This window comes from Macrotis lagotis, chromosome X (assembly GCF_037893015.1).
Source record: "Macrotis lagotis isolate mMagLag1 chromosome X, bilby.v1.9.chrom.fasta, whole genome shotgun sequence".
NCBI lineage: Eukaryota > Metazoa > Chordata > Mammalia > Peramelemorphia > Peramelidae > Macrotis > Macrotis lagotis.
Window position 1 is genome coordinate 692,270,823 of NC_133666.1, and position 23,924 is coordinate 692,294,746.

At 43.5% G+C, this 23,924-nt stretch overlaps 1 protein-coding gene and 2 pseudogenes across 4 annotated transcripts in view; 1 reads left to right on the forward strand and 2 right to left on the reverse strand.

Annotated features, from left to right (window-relative positions):
* Positions 1–23,924, reverse strand: part of MORC2 (MORC family CW-type zinc finger 2) — a 54,406-nt gene that overhangs the window by 13,293 nt on the left and 17,189 nt on the right. For all 4 annotated transcript variants that reach the window (XM_074206365.1, XM_074206364.1, XM_074206366.1 and 1 more), the window contains 7 exons: positions 19,347–19,381; positions 10,368–10,436; positions 8,767–8,857; positions 3,092–3,200; positions 1,575–1,734; positions 661–772; positions 236–361 (listed from right to left, as the gene is read on the reverse strand). In XM_074206365.1, coding sequence (XP_074062466.1) covers positions 236–361; positions 661–772; positions 1,575–1,734; positions 3,092–3,200; positions 8,767–8,857; positions 10,368–10,436; positions 19,347–19,381 — 702 coding nt within the window. The remainder of the gene's footprint in view (positions 1–235; positions 362–660; positions 773–1,574; positions 1,735–3,091; positions 3,201–8,766; positions 8,858–10,367; positions 10,437–19,346; positions 19,382–23,924) is intronic.
* On the reverse strand, positions 3,207–8,759 carry LOC141501928 (small ubiquitin-related modifier 2 pseudogene; annotated as a pseudogene).
* LOC141496989 (proteasome subunit alpha type-1 pseudogene) lies at positions 20,454–21,266 on the forward strand (annotated as a pseudogene).

Below are 23,924 nucleotides of genomic sequence, written 5' to 3' on the forward strand. Positions count from 1 at the left end.
CCCTCTCACAGGCTGGGGGGAGCAGAAGAGGAGGCAGGTATAGCCAGGAAGAGGAGCTAAGGAATGGAGGCCAGCTCTGCCTCCCGTGATGCCCAGGGAAAGGTAGGGCTTCCTCCTCTCAAATCACAGGGCTGGGCTAGTTCCCATTCCGACATCCAGTGCAGAACCCCTTGGCCCCTTTCAATGGGCTCCACCCCAATTCTCTTGTGCCCCATGCCCCAAGGCCTGGGCCTACCTAGGTTTATACAAACAGCAGGAAAGACGCTTAGTCTGAACTTTATGGCCGTGGATGAAGATCCTCATTCTGGGGTCAATATAGAGTACTGCAGCATAGGCGCGGAAGGAGCGGCGCTCGGGCTTCCTGCAGGGATGAGGCTCTCATTGGTTTCTACCCCAGCTCATTCACAGACTGCCCAGTGTGGGCCCCGGGCAGCTCATCTCCCCCTCATGCCTTCCTGGAAAATGAAGGCTCAGCCTCCACACCTTTGTGTGGGGAGAGGCCTGGTGGCTTGGGGGCACCTTTTTGGGTCTCTCTTTTGCCAACTTCCCTAAGTGGAACTGTGCTGAGGACTTGAAGACACAGGGAAGGGGCCTCTCTGCCAGTGCCAAAAGGGTTCAAAAGGGCATGCCCAGCACCCACCCTAAACCCTCTCTACTCACGTGCCCTCAGGAGAAGTTTCGGCCATCTGGATGTCCCGGGGGTCTGACACAATGTCCAGCTCAGGTTCCCCATTGTCCGTGAGTTTGAGGTTAAAAATGATAACCAGTGTTCCTAGTGAAGTACAATATCAATATTTGTGTAATCCCTGTATAGAAGGGGGTCCTTGACACCTTTCTGGGCCCCGAGAAACTCCTCAGAAATAGAACTTTTGCTAGGCACCCTTGGGTCTGAAAATAATCTGACAGGACCCAAATGCTTGACTCTGGGGGTCACAGATAGACCATAAAGTTGTCCAAAATTCACACAAAGCCCCCACTGGTAGCCTAATTATCTTGCTATATCTTGCAAATCTCTGCTTCTTCCCAGGACTGCCTCCCCTTCCCTGGATGCGGCTGGAACCCTAAGATACTAAATTTCCCCCCCTCAAACCTGTGGGAAGCCCGGGAATATGTGACTCCCTCAGTCTCAGGAAACATGTTCAAACTTAATACAGAGAACCTGATCCTTTCCCACTCTGTCTAGGCCCCTATCCATACTGAACCACGTGTTTACATATGTTTTTAATACTCTGAGAAGACAATACATCTAACTGCTGCCTTTGCTTCTGTCTCCCATTTGCTCTCAGTACTCCCCCCCCCAAAAAAAACACTATTAAAAACCCTATCCCCTGAACACTCAGGGACTATCTGATTTGGGTCCTCTTCATCCCCAGGCAGTCGCTGGGAAATTAAAGATCTCCAAACTTATCAAATTTGGTCTCTGTCTCACTCTTTGGGTGCAGCACTAGAATACATATTGGATGTCTCTTATGCTGCTGGGGACCACTTTTGTGGTCAATCCATCACCCTGTCCAGGCCATCCCTCCACAGGATTCAGGGATAGCCATATCCACCTGGGGCTGAGGACCACTTACCTGTCTCCCCAGAGATCTTCTTAAATTGTTCCATTACTTGTTGTTCTGATTTGAAGGGTGAATACTTATAGATAAGTTCAATCTCAGTGGAAAACTTGTCCATGTTTTCAGTGATGGGGTGGTGATTCCTGGCACTCCAGGTGGGCAGTGGCACAATCACCTACAGAGGGAAGTGAGTTAGTCCTTTAAATAACATTGACAGGAAGGGGCAACTAAGTGGCCTAGTGGGTAGAGCACTGGCCCTAGAGTCAGGAGGACCTGGGTTCAAAGCTGACCCCAGACAATAATTGCCTAGCTGTGTGACCTTGGGCAAGTCACTTAACCCTACTGCCTTAAATAAATAATAATAATAAATAAATAACTGACAGGGGATGGGCTGGGGGCGGAGGCTGAGTTTGGAAGGAAACTTTGGTCTGACATGGACCACACACTGAAAGAGGGCCAAGATCAGGAAGGTCAATCTGTATGGCAGCCTCTGCACCACAACACATTCAGGAGGCCCTGCTCCCACTAGCATCCCCATTTTAGAGCAAGTGAGACATGCTCCAAGGGGCAGGCCCAAGTCCCTAGCTTCAAGTCAGTGTCTGGCCCAGCTCAGCAGGTATGAACACCACCTTACTTTGTATTATTTTTCCATTTATCATATACAAATGATCATCCCACTATATACTGGTCAGTCCCTCATTTGGTGAGTGAGTTTCCTTAAGCCAGTAGCTTCATGTGCCTACTTTGAAATTTGAAAATTGGTATTTCACAATTAATTATTGATTGAGAATTGTATCTCATCAGTATATCTAATCAGAACCAGTATTTGTGGATTAAATTCACATTTGACTGTACTGAATTGTATTAGTTAACATTTCAAAGGGTTTAATTTCCTTTTTCCTATGAACCAAAGATATTCCGATGGTGAGCCAATCTGGTAACGGTATCTTTGTCCATCAAGAGACACCCCAATGGATGTAAGTCAGAGGATGGAGGTCCACCTGCTGAGGAGCTGATGGAAGCAGCCCCAACTAAACAGAAATGAAACATGTCTGTAAAGTCCCTGGGTAAAGGCTTCTGTCTGTCAGGTGCATCCTTGATGATTGAAGGGCTTGGAATCCATGTATTGGTTTTCACCAGCCATACTAAGAAATTGATCCTTGTCAGAATGTGGTGGTCTCCTGTAGCTTGTTTGAAGAGAAAGGCCTGGCATAGGGTCTCCTACCTAGGACAGGAGCCCTGATCCCTTGACATCAGACAAGAGGTCATAATAATGCCAAGGAATGGCCCAGTTCCTTTTTCCTGGCCCTGAGTCCAGGACCAAGTTCCCAAGACACTCCACAAGGGCAAGAGCTTCCCCTTCTTCTGATGAGTGCCATGTCCCAGACAGCATCCTCTCTCTTCTGGAATGGCCACAGGCTCCCATTCTACAGACAGGGCTGGCCTTGGGTCAGTTTCAGAGAACACTGGCAGGCAACCCAGGCCAGCTGTGTCTGAAGGAACTCCCCAGAGCCAAACCAAAGGGTGCCTACCTCATCAATCCCTTCTTCTTCATGAAAAGTACGAGACAAGAAGAGGCAGGTCATGGTATCGTCCTTCTTGGTAAAGAGAATAAAATCCTTCCCAATACGCATGGATCCCCTGGAGAAGAAGAAAGAAAACAATTCTTTTTAGACATGGAAAGGGGGTCTCCAAAGAAGACTGACATTATCTCCTGGGAGGTGCAGAACACTTAGGGGGAAACCACAGAGCTGGGATGGGAAGTCAAGCACTGAAGTCATCTAGCACAGGAGAAAACAAAGCGATTTGAACCCAGGCTCCCTTCCAACACTTGAGCTCAGGTCTCAGCTCTGCATGGCTACAGACTGGACTTCTTGGAACCCCAATCTTGCCAACAAAGCAGAACAAGGGGAAGCAGCACATGCTGGCCCTCATCTCTCAAGGCTGACACCAGGATGGAAAAGTGAGGGAAACATTGCTCTCCATTGGGATGGAGTGACCATCATCCATTGCCAGTTCTGCCATAGAACAAATTTTTTTTGATGCAACTGAGGTTATTAGGGAATGTTCTGAGCATCATGGGATTTGATGTATAAAATGGCACCACTTCGCACAAAGTGTCCATCCAGACATACAACCCTCCAGGCAGCCACTTCTGGTCAAGGGTCCCGGGGCAAGTGGAGTGGGAGCTCTGTGGTCTCGTGTGATCAATATTTATGGAAACATTTATCTATATCTTATCAAGTAACCAGTATAAAACTTTGCTACTGTTCTTGTTAGGTTTCCACCTTTTTTTTGATGTGTCTCCCCATTTTTCCCACGTGGTTTTTCTGGGTGACTTTGCATCATGGGAGATTTCTGAGAGCACATGTCACATTTTAGAACTGGAAGTGCCCAAGAAGAGCTTGCATATCCCCCAAGAGCAATGTTCACACCTTGTGGTTATTAATTGCTGTCCTTTGTGCTCAAAGAAGAGCAAAATGGTATCACCATGTTGGGGTCAAGGGTTAACTTATGAGTTCAACTGTGTCTGATCAGACCAGGATAAAGCTTGGAAGACTCTCCCATAAGTTGGGAACAAATCATCCACATCTAAATTTTTTGTTTTAAACAAGAAGTTTATTTAAACAACAAGATGTTTGACTTGGAAGGGAAATCTAGGATCAATTTCTTTATAGTAATTTATCCCTACTGAGAGACAGAGATTGCCCTACATGGAACAGCTACGTACAAAAAAGTTATAAAATCGTCCTTGGTTTTACAATGATAAAAGAAAAACATTGAAAATTATCCAATCAAACAAGGTATGCAGGGATTTTTTTTTTGTGGGTTTTTTTTGTTGTTAAACAGTGAGAGCAAAATAACTTACTGAAATATAAAGATAAAAGTTGAATGAGCATGCCACTAATGGAGAAAAGGGATATTTTCACAGAACCAGTTTGTTTTTCCCCTCCCCATCTCCATTTGATGTTGATCAAAACATACCATCAGCCATTTAGTTTAAAAAAAATATGCATTATGCCTGTGCACATACACCAGTTACTTTATGTACAATAAAGGAATGGGGGAAGGGAATCAAAGAGAAAACTATACTGCAGTAGTCAGGATGTGGATGAACCAAATCTTGGTTTTCTAATTGTGAATGTATTGTTTTCCTTGGGAGCACAGTTCTGGAGTACAGTTGCAGGTTCTCTTTTTAGTAAACACCTCCTGTCTGCTGCTGGAATACATCAATTATATCTTCATCCTCCATTTCCAACTGTGCAGGTGTGTCTGTTTCATTGATTGGTTGCCCATCAAATTGGAATCTGATCTGCCTCACTGACAAACCCAGTCGTTCACAATAGGCTTTCATTAGTTTACTAAGTGGTGTGTGCCTCTTAATCTTAAATTGCACCACTGAACCATCTTGCCCTGCCACCTTCAAATTAATGTGGTCGTTGTTTTCAGTCTTGACTCCTTCCTTCGGCTTCTCGTCGGCCATTGCGAGTCTGGGGTCTCCTCAGCCGCCGCTTCACAAAAGAGGCACCAGGAGGGTCTGCTCCAAGGGAACAGGGGGCGGGGGGAGAAGCAGCAGCGGCGGGAGGAGGAGGAGGATGGTGGTGATGGTGAGGAGGAGGAGGAGGAAGTGGCAGTGGCGGCGGTGCTGAGGGCACGCACGTTCTCCATCCATATCTAAATTTGCGCATCTAGGGTTTCTTTGGAGCTGCTGCAATTCTGTGTCACTCACAGAGCGTAGCAAATTGGGCACCACTGAGGGCACACGCACATTCTCCATCCACATCTAAATTTGCGCATCTAGGGTTTCTTTGGAGCTGCTGCAATTCTGTGTCACTCACAGAGCGTAGCAAGTTGGGCACCACCGAGGGCACACGCACATTCTCCATCCACATCTAAATTTGCGCATCTAGGGTTTCTTTGGAGCTGCTGCAATTCTGCGTCACTCACAGAGTGTAGCAAGTTGGGCACTTCTGGGCCAGTGTCTCCCATGTCACATAATGGATTCTAAAGTTCTTCCAAGAGACCTTGAGAAGGGCCCTGTTTCACTTCTACTGATTTTCCTGAGTACCTGTCTTGTCTGTAACAGAAGGGTCTAGCCCTTCTCCCAGAAGTGATGGCACTGTCTGTGATCCCATCCTCAACCTCCAGGACCCTCTGCAGGCTCCATCCACAGGGAGGTAGATGGGCCAGGCTCCTCTTGAGAGCTTATTTGGGCTCCTGGCATTATGGGAATGGCTTCTGATCCACACAATCTTGTCTTTTCAACCTCTACGAATCACGTGACTTGTCCCCATTCACACAGTGATGCCCTGGATTCAGACACCCATCTGCTCACTCACATCTTGTACGAACTGAAAGGCAAATGGCCTTTGGCTGTGTGAGTCCCGCTGCCCGTCCCTGCCTATTCCTCCTCTGTATGGTTAATACATAAGATATAAGATTTTCCATGGTAAGGCCTTATTTAGCTACAGAGAATTGATGACCTCCAATTCACCCCGATGTACGGGGAGGGGAGATGAACAAGATTGATCTTATGCATATATTTAAAACAGATTGAGTATTCAAAAGAACCAATGAATGTCCTTGACTGGTCTTGGCCAGACCCTCAAGGCCATACTTGATTAACATTGCCTATCTCTCTTCAGGAACTAGCTATTCCTGAATGCAAACACCATAATTCTTGGGGTTTGGGAAGGGGTGACTCCCTCCTCAACTAGGAAAATTTGGTTTTATTCCACAAAAAAATTGGCAGTCTCACCCATGAAGAGGATGCTCTGTCTGAGACCTTCCTGATTGGGACTCTGGAGGCTGTACCTGGGGACTCCCCAGCTGCTGCTGAATCAAATGTTAAAATTCCCCTGAATTGGTGATATTTTTCTCTTAATATTTATGTTGGCTTTATTCTTCTTTTTTATTACATCAGGACTTATTGGTTACTTTTGCTGTAAAACTGATTTATTTCTACCTGTTTTATAATCTTTTAATTTTGTTGATGTGAATGTGTCATTTTGTAAGAGCAAATCAAACATCCTCCTCTAGAGCCATATCCATAGCAATTCTGTAGCCCTTTGAGAGCTCTTCCCAGCCTGTCCACACTGTCTTTGCAAGTTCACTAGACACTGAGCATTCCCTTACACACAAGACTTGATGTAACAGTGGCCTACCAATTTTCCTCTGTGAGGACCTGGGCCACTGCCTTCTCCTGACCCAATCAGACACAATTTCCACAACTGGGCATCAACAGGAAAGGGGGCATCTGAGTCATTACTTTTTGGTATCCTCCTGGGTCCTTTGGGAGGGAGGGGAAGCTAAAAAGGTCTGGGATTCTTTCCAAGGAAGATAAGAAAAACTGGGCTCCCCAGATATAGTTAGAGAACTAGGTTGTTATAAAAAGCCTGCAAAATTTGGACATCAAGATGTCCAAATGACTAGGCTTTCCAGGCCTCCCCTTCTGCTGATGGAAGCAGAGCTCCTGAACGCTCTTTTAGTCACTGCCACCCAGCTCCAGAGCTCTCTGGGTCTTTCTCCATTCCTGGGTCTAGGTGAACCTACAACTTTCCTGGAGGCCACCCAGGAAACAGGGTCTTGCTACAGCAGCTGGCCGCTGGCAGTACCTTGGTCACTGGAAGAAGCAAAGGCTGATTAAACAACAATACTGTTCCAAACCCCTTTGCTGGAGGCCTCAGGGGTTTATGGAATATTATCTCAGTCCCCCATGTCAGGGCAACAGTACTGGGTTCACTATGCACCCACGGATTCCTATACAGCCTTCCAGGACAGGCAGGGACCAGGGTTACCTGGAGTCCTATGTCATCACCTCCTTCCCTCCTATACCAAGAGCAATACTGATGCCGAGCCGAACTTCTCTTAAAGTTTTTCTTGGCAAATTCCTGGAATATGTTTTTCTTCTACCCTAATTTGGCAATGATGCTTCTAGATCCCAATCATAGCTACAAAAGAGGCCTTACTGATTATCTAGCCTAGCTCATCTCCCCTTAATTTGCAAAGGGGGGAAATGAAGGCAGTGAAAGTGTGCTTCTCTCAAACAATGAAAGGGTCTGAAACCAAGGCTTTGAGCTCCTGTTATCTCCATCACTCACTCCTCACTTCACCATCACCCTGGAGGCAAAATCCCAGAAGGGCACAGTCCTCATTTGGATAACTTCAATATGAAATATTTTTTAAGTACGTGGTGGTGGGGGGTAGACTATGAGGTCTGAGAGAAAGGAAAATTATTGATCAGGGAAGGCTTTCCATGGGAGATACTATCTAAACTGTCTTAAAAAGCACAGGTGGAAACTTCACAGGTGAAGAGAGGCAAGAAGAGCAGTCAAGGCCTGAAGGACAGGACTCCTAGATCCCAGCTCTATCCCTCATAGGGAGGATCCTCTCAGAGGCTCAGCAATTTCCTCAGCTCTGAGGAAGAGTGAATGGCTGTCTTGCCCGGCTACCCCTGCCCCCACCCCCAGGGCTCCTGAGGATCAAATGAAAACCATTTGTGATAAATTGTGGTCATTGTGGTTTGTGGGAAAGAGCTCTATGCAAAAGTTAAATAAAGATAATGATGATGACAATGATGATGTCCTTTATAATCCAGGCCTTGGTTACCCACTGGCGGCCCATCACTGCCCTCAAGGCTACAACCTGTCAGCTTTCCAATAGGTATCTCCTGGACTTGGCACCCCTTCCCCCCACCAACGTTGAGCATTACCCAAACCAGACTCGTACCCTTCCAGGCACAGCCACTGAGGAACTACCAGAACACCTGCTACAATAAGGTATTCCAAGTGCTATTGGTGGGGGGGGGGCCCCTCTCCCCCAGTGCATATAATGAGAAATTCTTTAAGGGAAAATGGACAACTACCCATCTAGAATCACGATTCATCTGGGGGAGCAGACACAGCACCCCCAACAACTGGCTTTAAACAAACACACCTTCAACAACTTTCTATCTCTCAAGAAAGTCTTAAGACCCTTAACTGGCTTCCAAATAAAATCTGGACCTGCCTGAATTGTCTCCCACTCCAAAGATGGTCAAAAGGAATCAATAATAAATATGTGGAATTTAGTGACTTAAGTCACTTAGGAGGATGAATGAGGAGGAGGCAGGGGCGGGGGTACACAGATAGTCTTTCATGTGGAAATCAATGGTATTTCAAGGTCTCTGGACTAAGCTAAGCCTTTGAGGGGCTGCCCCAATACTTACGATTTCAAGCCATTGCCATACTGCCCAATCTGTGTGGATTCGGGGGTCCGTTTGGCTGACTTCCCAAATTGTATAACGCTGGCAGCATCACCTGAAACACAAGACATAAAAGGAGTGGGAAAGGAGAATTTGGTGCCCTCATCATCTGAATAAAAAACCAGGAAATCCAAATGAGATATATATCAAGTCTCATAATCCAGTTCCAAAAATCAACTTCCAAGCTCAAGGTGTGGGAAGGCACCATGGTCAAGGACATATGGAGATGTCTGTGTGTGAAAATGATCTGGGGATTTTCATGAGCTCTGGATTCAGAAGCCAGCAGGGTGAGGGATGTGCCCCAAGCCTCCACAGGTCAATCTGGGAGACCAAGTGCCTTTCTGGGCACAAGTTTAGCTGGGGCATTCACTGAGAAGCTGCAAAGTTTCCAAAGATGGACAATCTGACCAGTCATGGGTCTCAGGCTCCTGGCACCCAAGAAAGTCAAAAGGGAATGAATGTCTGGCCTGAAGAAGCCCTGGCAGTCATGATTTCAGCAAGGCTTCAGGGAACAAATGTTCGAGTGTTCAACATCTGTCCTATAGGCAGCAGGACTGGGGTCAAGGAGGGATAAAAAAGCAAATGGGATAAAAAAGGGGATGGGCTGCCCAGGGAGGAGATGGGTAACCCTCACTAGATGGAGATAATGGCTTCTGACAAAGATCTGAGGGAAGGTCAAGATCTGGGCTAACCTAGCTGGTCTCTGAGGACCCATCTAGCTCAGTTATTCTGTGACTGGTCTTACTCAGCCTCCCAGTCTGAAACCCCTTCCCACAGAGGCCCGGACAATCTTCAAGCTTTTCCCAGACTCCATCTCCTAAACTTAGCACATTTAGGATCCAGGGCATGATCATCTTTGCTCTGAGCCTCAATTTCCCCAATGGTAAGGCATATGTTCTCTCTTTTCTTACAGGTGTGCCACTTTGTATCCCATGAAGTGCTACAGAAAGGGGAGCTGGGAGAGGGAAGCCAAGCTCAGAGAACTGGTGGAGGATGGAATTGGGACCCCCAATTATGGTCAGGCTATAACAAAGTAGGAAGCAAAACCACCTGGTAGGCTTCGGGGGTGCATTATCTAGCACCAAAAAGATGGATGTATAATTGAACAACCAATGCCGTCAATATGGCAAGGTCCTTCCCGGACCCCCAGTGCCCTCTAAGCAGACACTCAAGTCCCAGGCTTCTGTGCCCAAGGTTAGCAAAGGCCACTCTGCAAAAAGCAAGCCTGGTAAGCTCAACTTTGTTGCACCAAAGGATAGAATGCTACCAAAGCTGTGCTGAGAATGAGCTCCATAGACCCTAGTGTCTGGCCAGGCAGCATCTAAAGGCTCTTTACTATAGAGGTGCTTAACATGGGGCCCAAGAACTTGGATGAGAAAAAATACATTCCCATTATCACCAACATTTGTCTTCCATCATATTTCTGTTTGTCCTAGTTAATGCACTGAAAAACCAAAGAAGGGACCCAGCTTCATAAGCAAAGGTTAGTTGACTCTTGCCCAGGGGGCCTGTGAATCCCCTCCCTGTGAGCAGCAACTCCCCTGCCGCCCACCCCAATCACTTACTTGGATCCATTCCTGCACCATCATCTAGAAAGCAGAGCATGAAGCCTCCCTGGAGGTTCTCCCGGTGCTCTGTAAAGGAGACATCAAGAGAGACAATCAGTGGGCGGCCATGGGAGGCCCTCTACCATGACTAAGCCTTCCTTTTTCCAATCATCTTGTATTTTTTCAGTTGTTTCTGGAAGGATAGGGTTTCCCTAATGAGCTGGTCAGTTCAAATGGTGGCTCTTCTACTTCTTCCATCAGAATGAACCAAAACTTTGTTTGGATGTGCATATGCATGCAAATTAAATGGTCTAGTTAAAATTATGTGAAACCTAGTCCAAGAGAGACTAGAAATCATATCCCAAATGATCCCATTAATAAAGCCTAATAGCTAAAGAATGGCTTGGGGGGGGGGGGGGGAGCTAGGTGGTGCAGTAGATAGAGCACTGGCCTTGAGTCAGGAGTACCTGAGCTCAAATCCAACCTCAGACACTTAATAATTGCCTAGCTGTGTAACCTTGGGCAAGTCACTCAATCCCATTGCCATAAAAAAAAAAAAGAACAGCTTTGGGAAGTCTGGGGGAGCAGAGGAACAAGAACCCTTGAGAAAGCCAATAGGATGTAACAGAGAGTAAGCAGGGCAGGAAAAGCCCCAAATTTCCTTCTAGAAGCAACATACTATTGAGAAAAGAAAAAACTACTAGAAGGCCCAAAGTGGGTCACAAGGTCATCAATTTAGAGCCAGCTTTGTTGTAGCTCTATGAAAGCAATGCTGGTGAGAGGCTGCTTGTATCCCTGTCTAGCTATGCCTATATGGCTGAAGGGGCATAGCTTTGGCAGTGGGCCAGGGACCTGGGGGAGGGGGGATGGAGCAGTGGAGCCCTGAGGACAGTCCAGTCATAGACTGACCCCTCTATAAGGAAAAGAAACTCTGGGGGAATGGAACACAAAGAGCTCCTGACCTATCCCACTTGGTAATCAAATTATTGACATTAGCTCTGAGGGCTTGAAACTGGACTTCCCAGACCAAAATAAGTGTACACTATTTAGGAGAAAAAAATGTAAAATCCCTGAGGGAAGGGGATATCTTGGTTTGGTATTTGTATCTCCCCTAGAACCAGTTGGGTCTTGTCATGGAAAAAAGAGACCTGGAGACAGGAAGAACAATTTGCAAATCCAGCTTCAATCACTTCCTAGCTGTGTGACTTTAGGGAAGTCACTTAAATGCTGTCTGACTCAGTTTCCTCAATTGAGAAATGTGGTTAATGAGAGCACCTTGCTGACAGGCTAATTATGGGATCAAATGAGACATATTTTCGAAGGTGCTGAACAATTTCCTGCTCCCAGGAAATGCTTATTTTTATTCCTTCTTTTCTGGCAAATATTAAGCTTTTTAAAATTCATTTATTTACTATGCCACATAAAGATGGTCTCTGGGTCTCAGTTTCTTCATACAAGGGAGCTGAATTAGAACAGGGCTTAACCTGAGGTCTGAGAACTTGTTTTTCTAAAAAAATTATTTTGATAACTCTTTTCAATTTGATATATTTTGCATTTCTGATTTTTATTTAAATCCCAAACATTCTGAGAAGTTACCAGGCCAAGGGGCAAAGTTTCCTGAGCAAAGGTCACATGGCATTAGGTTTCCCTTTGAAGCCTTAACATTAATTTGTATCAAGGACTTCCTTGATTTCAGGCCTTAGGCTAATCTGGGTCCTGGGTCTACCATCTGACTGGGCAGTGCTAGCTTTTGGGATCAAAATGTTCTGGCCCCATCTCTTTCAAGGTTTTTAATATCCTCTTGCCCTTCATGTACTCTGCAGCCCAACCATAGGCTCTAATCTACCTATTCCTAACTCACAATGCTTTAGTCCCCTGCCTTTGTATTGACAGCGTCACTGCCTCCTCAACCCCCTCCCCCTTAGAATCCATCCCTGGCTTCCTCTGAGATCAGCTTGGTATGGACACCTATTTATATATATGTATATTCTAATTAAGGCCCCTTATATGGAGAAAGACCACAGGCTCCTGAGGGCAGAGAGACACTTTTTCTGTGTCTTCAGTGCTTAATAGAGTGTAGGCTCTTACTAAATCTTTATAATTGCATTAAATATAAACTGTTGGTAAGGCTGGGGTTACCTGTGGGCTGCCAGATTAGGACTAAGTCCATTCATTATAAATGGGTGACCTGGCTTTCCAATGAAATCTTCCAGGGCCTTTTCTGGGTCCAACTGACTCCCAAATGGGGAGGAAACACAAAGAGCAGAAAGGAAACTAGCCAAAGGAGAGAAGTCCTAGGCAGACTGGCATGAGAGCAATGTGGGGCTAAGGTCTAGGAGATGAGGAAAATGGATGCCTAAAATGAACACAACAGAATTCAAACTTTGACTCTGTAAACTTCCAACAGGTTACATCCTGGCTTAGATCCTACTAGAAACCTAAGCTGTTCTCTATGCTCTTCCAAGAAAGTCCCACCCAATATGATGACAAAGATGTTCCTCAAAGTCCTGAAGGTTTTACAAGTATCCAGGGAACAAACAAGAAGGTCTCCAGCTATAATCATTCACTTTGTCACATGACTCCCTCCTCTTCTGGACATTTCTTCAATATCATCTTTCATATTGCTTCTTGAGGCCTGGTCATCTTTGGAAAGGCAGTATAACCTGCTCTTACCCTTTAAGAGTCTTCCCAGCAAGTCTGCTCTCCATTAGGACTGCCATATTTGTCTGTCCAGTACCGTCAGCACTGCACAATTATCTAGGCACAATCCAATCCACTTTGATCATTCAGCTGCTTGTCACTCTGGACCAGAGAAGTTTTTCACACATTTTTTCTCCAATGGATTGTTAGACCAATTACTTTTGAATAATTCTGTACCTCAGTGGATAGTACCTGTTACCCATAAATATAAACATCTTAACAGGTTCTTCTGATTCTAAAGAGAATCCCCTGTTCCTCTTGGACCTGGCAAAAAGGCAGCGACAGAGGCAGATAGCTGTATATCATTCCTCAGTTGAGATAATCATTCATTTCAAAATTGAACAATTGACATAAGAATTCCATTCATCAAGGAACCATGCCCCAACATATTCCCTGGGGGGAGCTTTTTAAGGCTCTATATCAAACACCTTATAAAATTTAATTTCAATTTTTGATCATCAATAATCAGGTACAAACAGGGCTAGAGCATTTCCTGCACATTTGGGTCAATTATAAAAAGAAAACTTCATAATTGTAGAGAATTGTTAGTAAAAGGCTGCCTTTTCCCTTTCATTTGCATCCAAGATATCCTCAAAATGACACTGAGATAGTCACTCTTGATTTCATAAAGAAAAGCACAGAGGTAGTAGCTACCAATATACTCTCGATGGCCTTTTGGATATGATTCATGTGTGGTTTCCTCCAATCTTGTGGCTCCTTCCCCAACTGAGATAGTAAAGCAATTCCTGCATACTTTCATGACAATGCTGACAGCCTCTGTATATCTTTGGTCTGGTCCAGTTGAATTCTCAATTTCTTCTCTATGGGGATATTTCTCAATATCTGAGATGGTCCATCCCTGTAATAATATCAGCATATCCATTCCATTTTCTGTTTTTATGTTGTCCTCTTGTGAGGTTTATCCAAGAAAGACTCCAATCTTGGTGGGATGGGACTCAACTGAGTCTCAAATCAATGTTTCTTTACCCATTGGTCCTTCCATGGCTTTTGGCAGTTTTCTAAAACAGTACTTCCTGGAATCTCCCCTAGTGTCTTAACCAACATTGCCTTTATGGGCTCTCAGTTTCAGCCTGGTAAATGTTTGTTAGTCACAGACTTCTGGGCTCTTCTTTTTAATTGCCATTATCAAGGTAAATATCTCTGCCTTTTACTATTTCTCAATTTTCAGTATCAACAGCATATTTGAATTGGATAGTTAAATGAGATCATTCACATCACCTTTTCAGCCTGTTTTTCTTCTAAATTGATATTATGACCTTTACTTGCAGTCAATTCTCTGACTGCAAAGACGACCAATTCTAATGTGACTTTTGCACTGGTGACTTGGGTCATGTTCGTCCATTTAAACAAAGTCAATTTCATTTTTTCTTTTGCAGTGTTATTCAGTATTATCCAAGTCTAACAATAAAAGAAGGGATTCATGAAGGCTATGTTACATAAGACTCAAAATCCTCCTAAAATTCAGGCACATGCTTTCCTTCCCTAAGGTAAAGACTGCATATACTGTCAGATCAGTCACAACAATGACTGTTTTGGCTGAATCATGAGCTCCAGTTGAATTTGAAGTTCAATAATATGGACTGAATCCTAACTTGGCTGGCCAATACAACCAAGTCAACCTCTCTTGGCTTCAGTTCTCATCTGTAAAGTTCTTTGGAGCTCATAATCTATTATCTGATGGGTTGTGTTCCTTTGTTGCAAGGAGGGTTTCTGGGGATTGGAGGGTAGGGAAAAGAAAAGTGGGTATAATATGTGCAAAAATGAGCTATTTAAAAACAATGTTTAGATGATTTTTTTTTTTGCCTACTTAACCCCTAACTAAGCACTCCATTCTCTCTCCATGAATACCTTCCTTGTAACTTATAGAAGGGCCCTTCACAACATCAGTCATGTGGAAAATACATGGCTTATTCTTAGCACCGTGTCCAGACCAAACTGTGGCAAGTGCTTCTTCCTTGTCTTCAAATACTATTACTGATCATTGCTTCCATCAACTGAGTTCTGAGCTTTCTTGAGTTCTTTCTCTTCATGTTATCATGGTAGAAAAGTTCTAGCTGTACATATTTTCCTCAGTATGTACAGGTCTTCATTTTCCATCAGTCGTTTTGCTTGGTTTTTGATGTCTTGGAACATCATGAATATCATCATGCCCTTGCACTGGGTATTTGGTGGTGCCTTTTTTTATCCACTTTCTTTTGTATATAGTCTTCCCCACTTAGATTGGGAGCTCCTTGAAGGCAGAAACTCTTTGTATCTCTAGGGCACTTAGTGCAAAGCTTGTTTGTCATTTAGTAGAGCTTCATAAACATCTATTGAATTGAATTACTTAACTCAACATCTCTCTCCAGACCCTGTCAGACCTGGTAATGTGAAGCAGGGAACAGGTCCTAACTGGTGTCCCAGACTCAGAATTGGAAGGAACTTCAGATAGCATCTCGTCCTGGCCCCTCTCATAAACAGGAAACTTGAAAAATCCCCAAAAGAAGTTCTTCATGAAGACCCCCAGACCAACCCAAAATAGTTCCTCTTTGGTATAAAATTTTCCTAGGTTTCTCTGAATTTCACATTTAGTTTTTATTATAGCACAATAATATTCCATTCCATTCATAATAATCAATAAAGATTTAATGAGTACCAGGAACTCAGTACTAGGCTTTGAGATACAAAGACAAAATCCAGGTCTTTGCTCTTAAGAAACTTACATTTTTTTTTAGATTTTTTTCAAGGCAATGGGGTTAAGTGGCTTGCCCAAGGCCACACAGCTAATAAGTGTCTGAGGCCGGATTTGAACTCAGGCACTCCTAATTCTAGGGCCGGTGCTCTATCCACTGCGCCACCTAGCTACATTTTAATGGGAGAGACATTGTGCCCATACATTAATGAGGCACCATTCCTGGTAAGTAATCTTGGAGCTCTGTCAGTGCTGGGAATACAAAGAAAAGCAAAAAACAAACAAGTCCAAGAGTTCATTCCACTGGAGGGAAACAAGACCCTCAATAGTAACATCTGGCCCAAAAGCATGGTGACCTGGACGACCTGAGAACCCCTTGGGGGGCAACCATACAATCAGAGGGGAAGTCTGGAGGGGTGGAGTGTACTTCCAATGGATGATTTCAGGGCTGGAGTGTGAACTTCCACAAGAAAATCAAGTCTGGAGTGAAAATGCAGACTGAGAAGGACTCTTTGGAAAGTGAGATTTGAACAGTCTTGCAGGAAGCCCAGAAGGTAAAAAGTGAGAACTCTCTGGGTATGGAAACATTCACAAAGCGCCTGTGATTTGTCCACCTCCCAGTGAATGGGCACCTAGTTTGTTTCCACTTCTTTGCTTTTATAAACAATCTTGAATATATGGGTCCTTTCTCTGTCCATTTCCCTGGAAGACATGACTAGTAGTAGTAGTAGCAGTAGAATGAAGTCAAAAGGTATGTATACAATTCCATATTGCTTTCCAGAACTGAGCCTGTTCTTCCACAACCTTTTTGAAAAGTGCCATTTATTTCCTCTTGACTATCTTTATCAGTCTATTGATTCAAAGAATAATTCCAGGAAACACCAACTAGAATGATTTTCCTTACCACTTCATTATACGTTTGTGTGTGTGTGCGTGTGTGTGTATACATACACACACCCACATACATCTACACAAATTTAAAAAACCCCATACATAACCTTCTTATCCAAGACCTGTTATATTTTGAGTATAAAAATGTTTATGTCTGTTGATGATGGTTAGATTTATAATACAGAAAAACAAAAGGCAACACTAAAATGGATCTTCAGAACTGTCAGGTGTGAGGATTCTGAGCAATGGACATGCCTCAGGTCTTTTCTCAATTCTCTGACAGTCTGTGTCATCTTTTCCCTTGTGCCCACCTTCTTATTAAAGTCACCAAGTGTCCATTGCCCAATTTGGAGGACCCTGTTAAGTTTCATCTCTGCAGCAGAGATGTGTAGGCTGCACTATTACCAACAAGATCGCTTCTTTACTTCTGTCCATCTGGAGTCCACCGATGTAACATGATAATCAGGACTCCCTTAAGTAATTAAGTCAACTCTGCCATTTCTTCTGCCTCCCAATAGAGATGGAAGCATCAGGATCACACTGCTTGCCTTCTCAGTGGGTGAAAGACAAGTGGGAAGAAAATCTGGGTCTCTTTTATTTTTTAAAAAATGTTAATAATTTTTAAAAAGAGAATAAAGTTTACATAGTTCATTCCTTTAAATAGTAAGTTAATGGACAAAAGTTACAGGATCATGGATTTGGAGCTTGAACTTTAGAGATCATCTACTGCAACCTTCCCTCATTCTGCAGATACAGAAATTAAGGCACAGAATGACTTGGTTGAAATCAAAAAAATTTATCAGTACAGAGACAGAGCTCAATCCCAGATCTTCTATCAAAATGAAGGGGCCTGGACTGATGGACATCTCTCCCAGATCTTCCCAATGAGTGTTCCAGGATTCTATGGATCTTCTTTCATGATGAACATGATCACCTGTTCCAGTGGAAAACCAGGCCTTGACAACATATCTTTCAAATGATGATGTGCCCAACAACCTTTTTCTTGGTTTTTTTTTTCTTCTGGAACAAATAAAACTGGGCTTTTTTTTTGCCTAGTTTAGGTTTTCAGGAATCAAACATAGGGCAGCTGACCAAGTTCGGTGCATATATTCTTGACTGCAGGGTGAAAAAGAAAGGGGAAACTGAGCACCACCAGGGGACATGATGAGAGATGAAGTGACTATTTGCCTGGTACTTGTCAAAAGGCAGAATGTACCTAATCCCCAACAGAGAAAGAAGTGAGGCACATCAATTGTTAAGTCAACATACAGTCTTCAGGTATCAAAAATCTCATTAATGCTGTTCAAAATTACTTCAAATTTTTCAGAATAGCTGCGATTTATAATGTTAAAGTGCTTTTCATGTATTATCTTATTTGACAGATGAGGAAACCGAGGGCCAGAGAAATGACTTGACCAGGATCACAGTTAGCATCAGTCAAGAAACTCTACATTCTACCACGTCTCTTCCACAGGACCAGTTCTTCCTGAAAAAACATGACAAGAAATCTCCATGCTGCCTTTCTCTGCTCCCTTTCCAACTTTTCATTGCTCAAATAATAGAGAGGGAGAGGTACCAATAAAAATAATCAACATACAGAATGCAAAGTAATAAAGACACTGAGATTCTTAAAATATTATTGCAAAAAGACAGTGCCAATGAAGCATGGTAATTAGCTGAGATACCATGGAGCTTAAAATGAGCTAAGTTGCATGAGTTATTACCCTACCGGACAGAGGCAAATCTTTGCCAGTTAACACTCACAGATGCCGAGGACCCAAGGAACCAAGCATCTGGTCATTCTCTCTGAGGGCTTTGAGAGTGGGATGACTTGCTTTTTACCAGTGCAGAGTGGCACAAAAACAAATGAGTCCTTGAGAGGTAGTCTGGTGCATTCCTTAGCTGTGTGCTTCTGCTTCTCCTATAATATCCCAGCTCAGCCAAGGCCTAGGCATTTCACTTTCTTCTATATAGACAGATTGGTAGGTTGCCTGCCTGACTGATTCTGGATCTTCTGTCTCCATCTCTCAAATTTATTTTGATCTGCCATCATGCTATTTGCATGATCTTTGGACAGCTCATTTTGCTCTGTGGTACTTAATCTGAGGAAGACTTATTATCAGACTTTACTTTTGTGGGTGCATTTTTCCATAAAGGTCTTTTGGTTCAATGTCCTCATTTGAAGATGGAACTAGTAGCTGGGGATGGTAAATGACTTGCACACAGTCACATAAACAGTAACTAGCAGTGCACTTCACTGGAGTCCAAATCTGGTGTTTATTATCAGGGCTGTCTAACCTTACTTTTTAAAGTTTTTATTAAAACAGACACCATAAAGGGGCGGCTAGGTGGCGTAGTGGATAAAGCACTGGTCCTGGAGTCAGGAGTACCCGAGTTCAAATCCAGCCTCAGACACTTAATAATTTCTAGCTGTGTGGCCTTGGGCAAGCCACTTAACCCCGTTTGCCTTGCAAAAAACTAAAAAAAACAAACAAAAAACCCCAGCATATTTTGATTTGCCATTTAGTAAATTTAATAAAACCTTAAGTGGGCAGCCTAAAATCACCCTGCAGGCTACATTTTGAACAGACCTTGTTTATATCAAAGCAACATAAATCAAAATTAATTGTTCCTTTTCCCATCCCCTCTTTTTTTAGGTCAGGAATCACTACATAAAAAGAAATGGGTCATAGAAGACTACATCTCTGACTTACCTGCATAAATATCTATTCTGGTGGCATCAGCATCTCTAAAAAAAAGAGAGAAAGAAAATATCAGTGTCTAAAGTAGGACTACGAAACTAGCTGCCCTCAGTCAGTATTATTCTACACTCACGCCTCTTCAAAACATTTCTATAGCAGGCATTTAATATTTACCAACCCTGGCCCTTGTGGAGGAGTTACAAAGATTACAAGATGGTGGTGTTAAATTCTTACACCTGACTCTTCAGTCAGCAAAATGCCTTGCTTTCATACCTTTGGGTTATCTGGGCTCCATGGTACAGGGGGAGCCAATGAATGGGAGACATCTTACAAATGCTAGATAGGGGTAATATCTACAAGAAGACTAAGAAAAGTTTTCTTTATGTTATCATGAATCTTTTAAATTTTCAACTGTGATTTTGGCTTGTCATCAAGATCCTGGCCAGAGAAACCAGAGACAAAGTCAGATCTGGAAGGATTTTTTCAGAAAGGTCCCAGATTCCAGGAGGAATTGACTGGCCTTGAGGTAGACAGCAGCAGATGGAAATCAGTGTCAAGTCTTCCCCAGCCAATCATGTTCTCCCCAGGGTTAGGGGAGAGCAATGTTTCCAAGATTTAATGAAAAAGAATATCATGTGAAGAGAATACAACAGCAACCACAAAAGATCGTTTTGATTTCCCCTGATTCTGAAAAAGATATTTTTTCAAGGAAGTTTATCTATTTAACCTTCTTCCAAGCCTGAACTTGAGATGCAGAATTCAATCACTAGGGCAACCACCCAAAGAGGGCCTGGATCTATTTCCATAAGATAAAATTTCATTTAAGAGCTGAAAAGATCAGACAGTTGACAGGGCAACCTCCAACACCCTCATTAAACAGATGAGCAGAGTAACATGGGAGTGATGATCAACCTTGAAGGACTCGCTCATCAGTGCAACAATCGGGAACAATTTTGGCCTGTCTGCAAAGGAGAGTGCAATCTGTATCCAGATAAGGAGCTGTGGAGTTTGATCAAAGTTCAAGGACTATTCCCTTTAATTTAGAAAATAAAGCTCTGTCGCACGCCGAGCCACAGCCACGGCCTCGCCTGGTCCTCCTGCTCCGCCACGAAGGCAGTCTTGAGAAAATGTTTCGTAACCAGTGTGACAATGATGTCACTGTTTGGAGCCCTCAGGGCAGAATTCATCAAATAGAATATGCAATGGAAGCTGTCAAACAAGGCTCAGCTACTGTGGGCCTGAAATCAAAAACTCATGCTATGCTGTACTGGTTGCATTGAAGAGGAGCAGTCAGAACTGGCAGCTCATCAGAAAAAAATTCTACATGCTGATAATCATATTGGAATCTCAATTGCCGGGCTCACTGCTGATGCTAGACTCTTGTGCAACTTCATGTGTCAAGAGTGTCTGGATTCCAGATTTGTGTTTGACTGACCTCTTCCAGTGTCTCGCCTGGTGTCTCTAATTGGAAGCAAGACCCAGATACTGACACAACGTTATGGCCGCAGACCATATGGCGTGGGACTGCTCATTGCTGGTTATGATGATATGGGTCCTCACATCTTCCAAACCTGTCCATCTGCAAACTACTTTGATTGCAGGGCTATGTCCATTGGAGCCCGTTCACAATCTGCTGGTACTTACTTGGAGAGGTGTATGTCCAAGTTCAGTGACTGCAATTTGGATGAACTGGTAAAACATGGTCTATGTGCCTTACGGGAAACACTTCCTGCAGAACAGGACCTGACTACAAAGAATGTTTCCATTGGAATTGTCGGGAAAGATATGGAGTTCACAATCTATGATGATGATGATGTGTCTCCTTTCTGGGAAGGTCTTATGGAAAGACCATAAAGAAAAGCACAGCCTGCTCAATCTGCTGATGAGCCTGCAGAAAAGCCTGATGAGCCAATGGAGCACGAGCCTGTCTAAATCTGTGTTAGCAAGTCTAAAAGGAACACTTCTCTCCATATGACAGCCATTATCTACACTTTAAACCAGAATGAGATGTTCTTAGGAATCAGTCCTGGAAGGATTTTTCCAAGAAACCTAACTGAAAGGTTATAACTGGGTGCATTTTCTTTAAGAGGGAGCATGTAATCATTTTCTAGAAAGAATGGGGTATCAGCACTACTGTTTTTATATGAAAAACATATTGTCTTTATGATTTTAAAGACAACTGTGAAATAAAATTGTTTCAACTGATAAAAAAAGAAAAGAAAAGAAAACAGATTATCTTATTGTCTGATCTTGTTCTCTTAAACTTCTTGTCTCTTCTTTAAGGATATGATTTCTCTCTCATCACACTCAATTTGGATCAATGTACAACATGGAAACAAAGTAAAGACTGACAGACTGCTTTCCATGGGTGGGGTGGAGTGAGGAAGTAAGGTTGGGGGAAAAATTGTAAACTCAATATCTTTAATAAAAATAAATTAAACAGATGGGCAGAGTAACAAATGGTTCATTAAACCATCTGAGTTTTAAAAAAAAAAATCAACTTCAAGAATCCAATTCAGAGAAAATCTGACTAAACAGCAATTTGGGGTGGGTGGGTGGGGGGAACCACTCAGGCTGATTTTTTAATGGAATAAAGTCAATAGTGTGTTAGTTCCCATCACTCTGCACTGTCTTCAGCTGGTGCAATGGTGACATGAGAATAGGTTAAGACTCTAGGAGGGGGGCAGCTAGGTGGCACAGTGGATAGAGCACTGGCCCTGGAGTCAGGAGGTCCTGAGTTCAAATCTGATCTCACACACATGATAATTACCTAGCTGTGTGATCTTGGACAAGTCACTTAACCCCACTGCCTAGAAAAAAAAGACTCTAGAAGGAGGTGGAACAATTGAAAGTCACATGGTATGAAGAAGAGCTGAAAGAATCAGGAAGGTTTCCCTTAAGAAAAGCTTTTAGGGTGACCTGGAAAACTGTCCTGAGGAAAGAGGCTGATCCTTTTGGGGGGATGCTTCAAGGGTCAACCCAATCAAAGAAGTCATACAGAGGCAAAGTCTGACTGGTTAGTACTGTGGATAAGTTAGCTTAAGTCCTGTCTAAAGAGACAGAACTAGCCCCTCCTCTATTGAGGTGTTTAGACCCCAGCTGCATAGCAATATGCTGAGAACACTATGAGCTAATTCTCCAAAGGCCTTTTCAACTCTCATTATTATAGGACTCACTGGCCAGACCTCAGGAGAGAGAGGGTGCTGCGCTCTATGAGGAAGGTAGAATGGAAGCAGCTCAAAGGAAATGTGACATACATAAGAATATCCCAGTTGTTCACATGGACTATTTGTGCCCGATCTGTGGCAGGGTATCCAAGCTCATATTGGACTAATCAGTCACAGAGACACACTGTAATTTGTCTCAGTGATGCCATTTTGGTGGTCTTTAAAAGCAAAGGACAGTAATCAGTCGATTATAGGACCACAGTTAGTTTGGTCAATAAATATCTATGAAGCAGCACATACTGCCATGCATTGTCTCTGCTCTTGAGGAACTCACACTCCATTGGAGATTATGTGTTGGCTGCTGACCTTCATTCTTGAAGAGGATCAAACTGGCATCACTTGGGGCCAAGATGCCATGTGAACAACTGTGGCCAATCAGACCAATCCAAGTTTGGAAAGCTCTTACCACCAGTTGGACACAAAAATGCAAACAATTCTAAACCAAACAGTATAGAGAGGAATTTCTCATCAGATGGAAAGCCCCACAATTAAGAAGGCTGAGAAAGGCTTCCTGGACAAGGTAGGATGCTGAGACTTGAAGGAAGCCAGGAAAGACAGGAAGTGATAAGGAGGGAGAACATTCCAGAATCAGAGGTCAGTGAAGATGCCTAGAGGTGGGAAATAATTATCTTTTCTCAGGAATAAGCAGGAGGCCAGTGTCACTACACAAAGAGTAGATAAGGGAAGAGGAGGATGGGAAGGTGTAAAAAGACAAGAAGGGGAATGTTACATTATGAAGGGTTTTGAATATTATCAGAACTTTATGCTCCATCCTGCTGTTCCATCCTGGAGGGACAGAGATCTACTGAAGTTGATTAAGAGCACAGTGACATGTTCTGGACTCAGCTTTACAGAAATCACTTGAGTGGCTGAATGGAAGATGAGATTCCAGGTCCAGCCTTGGAATGACAGACTTAAGGCAGGCAGATCAAAATCAGGCAATTGCTATAGTCCAGGTACAAAGAAATAAGGCTCTGCCCCAAGGTGAGGGCAGAATTAGAAGAGAGAAAGGATCATACATAAGAGAGATTTAATCAACAGGTTCGGACAAGTCAGGATTTGAGAAGTGAGCAACAGTGAGGAAGTCAGTCAATAAATACTGAACAAACAGCTCCTGTGCTCCAAGTACAGTGCTAGGGATACAAATGAAAAAACAGGACATTAGTTACTGCCCTCAAGGAGCTTACAATTTAATGGGCAAGACAATATGCATTGCTTGACTTTTGTCTTTCATAACTGAAGATGACCATGACATCAAAATAATGGCCTGACAGGCACCTTGTGCAAAGACATCCTTCTCCCTGCCTCTTCCAGAACTGTCTATACCTGTGTCTTGTTAGTACAGGAAGCATGACTACTGGTG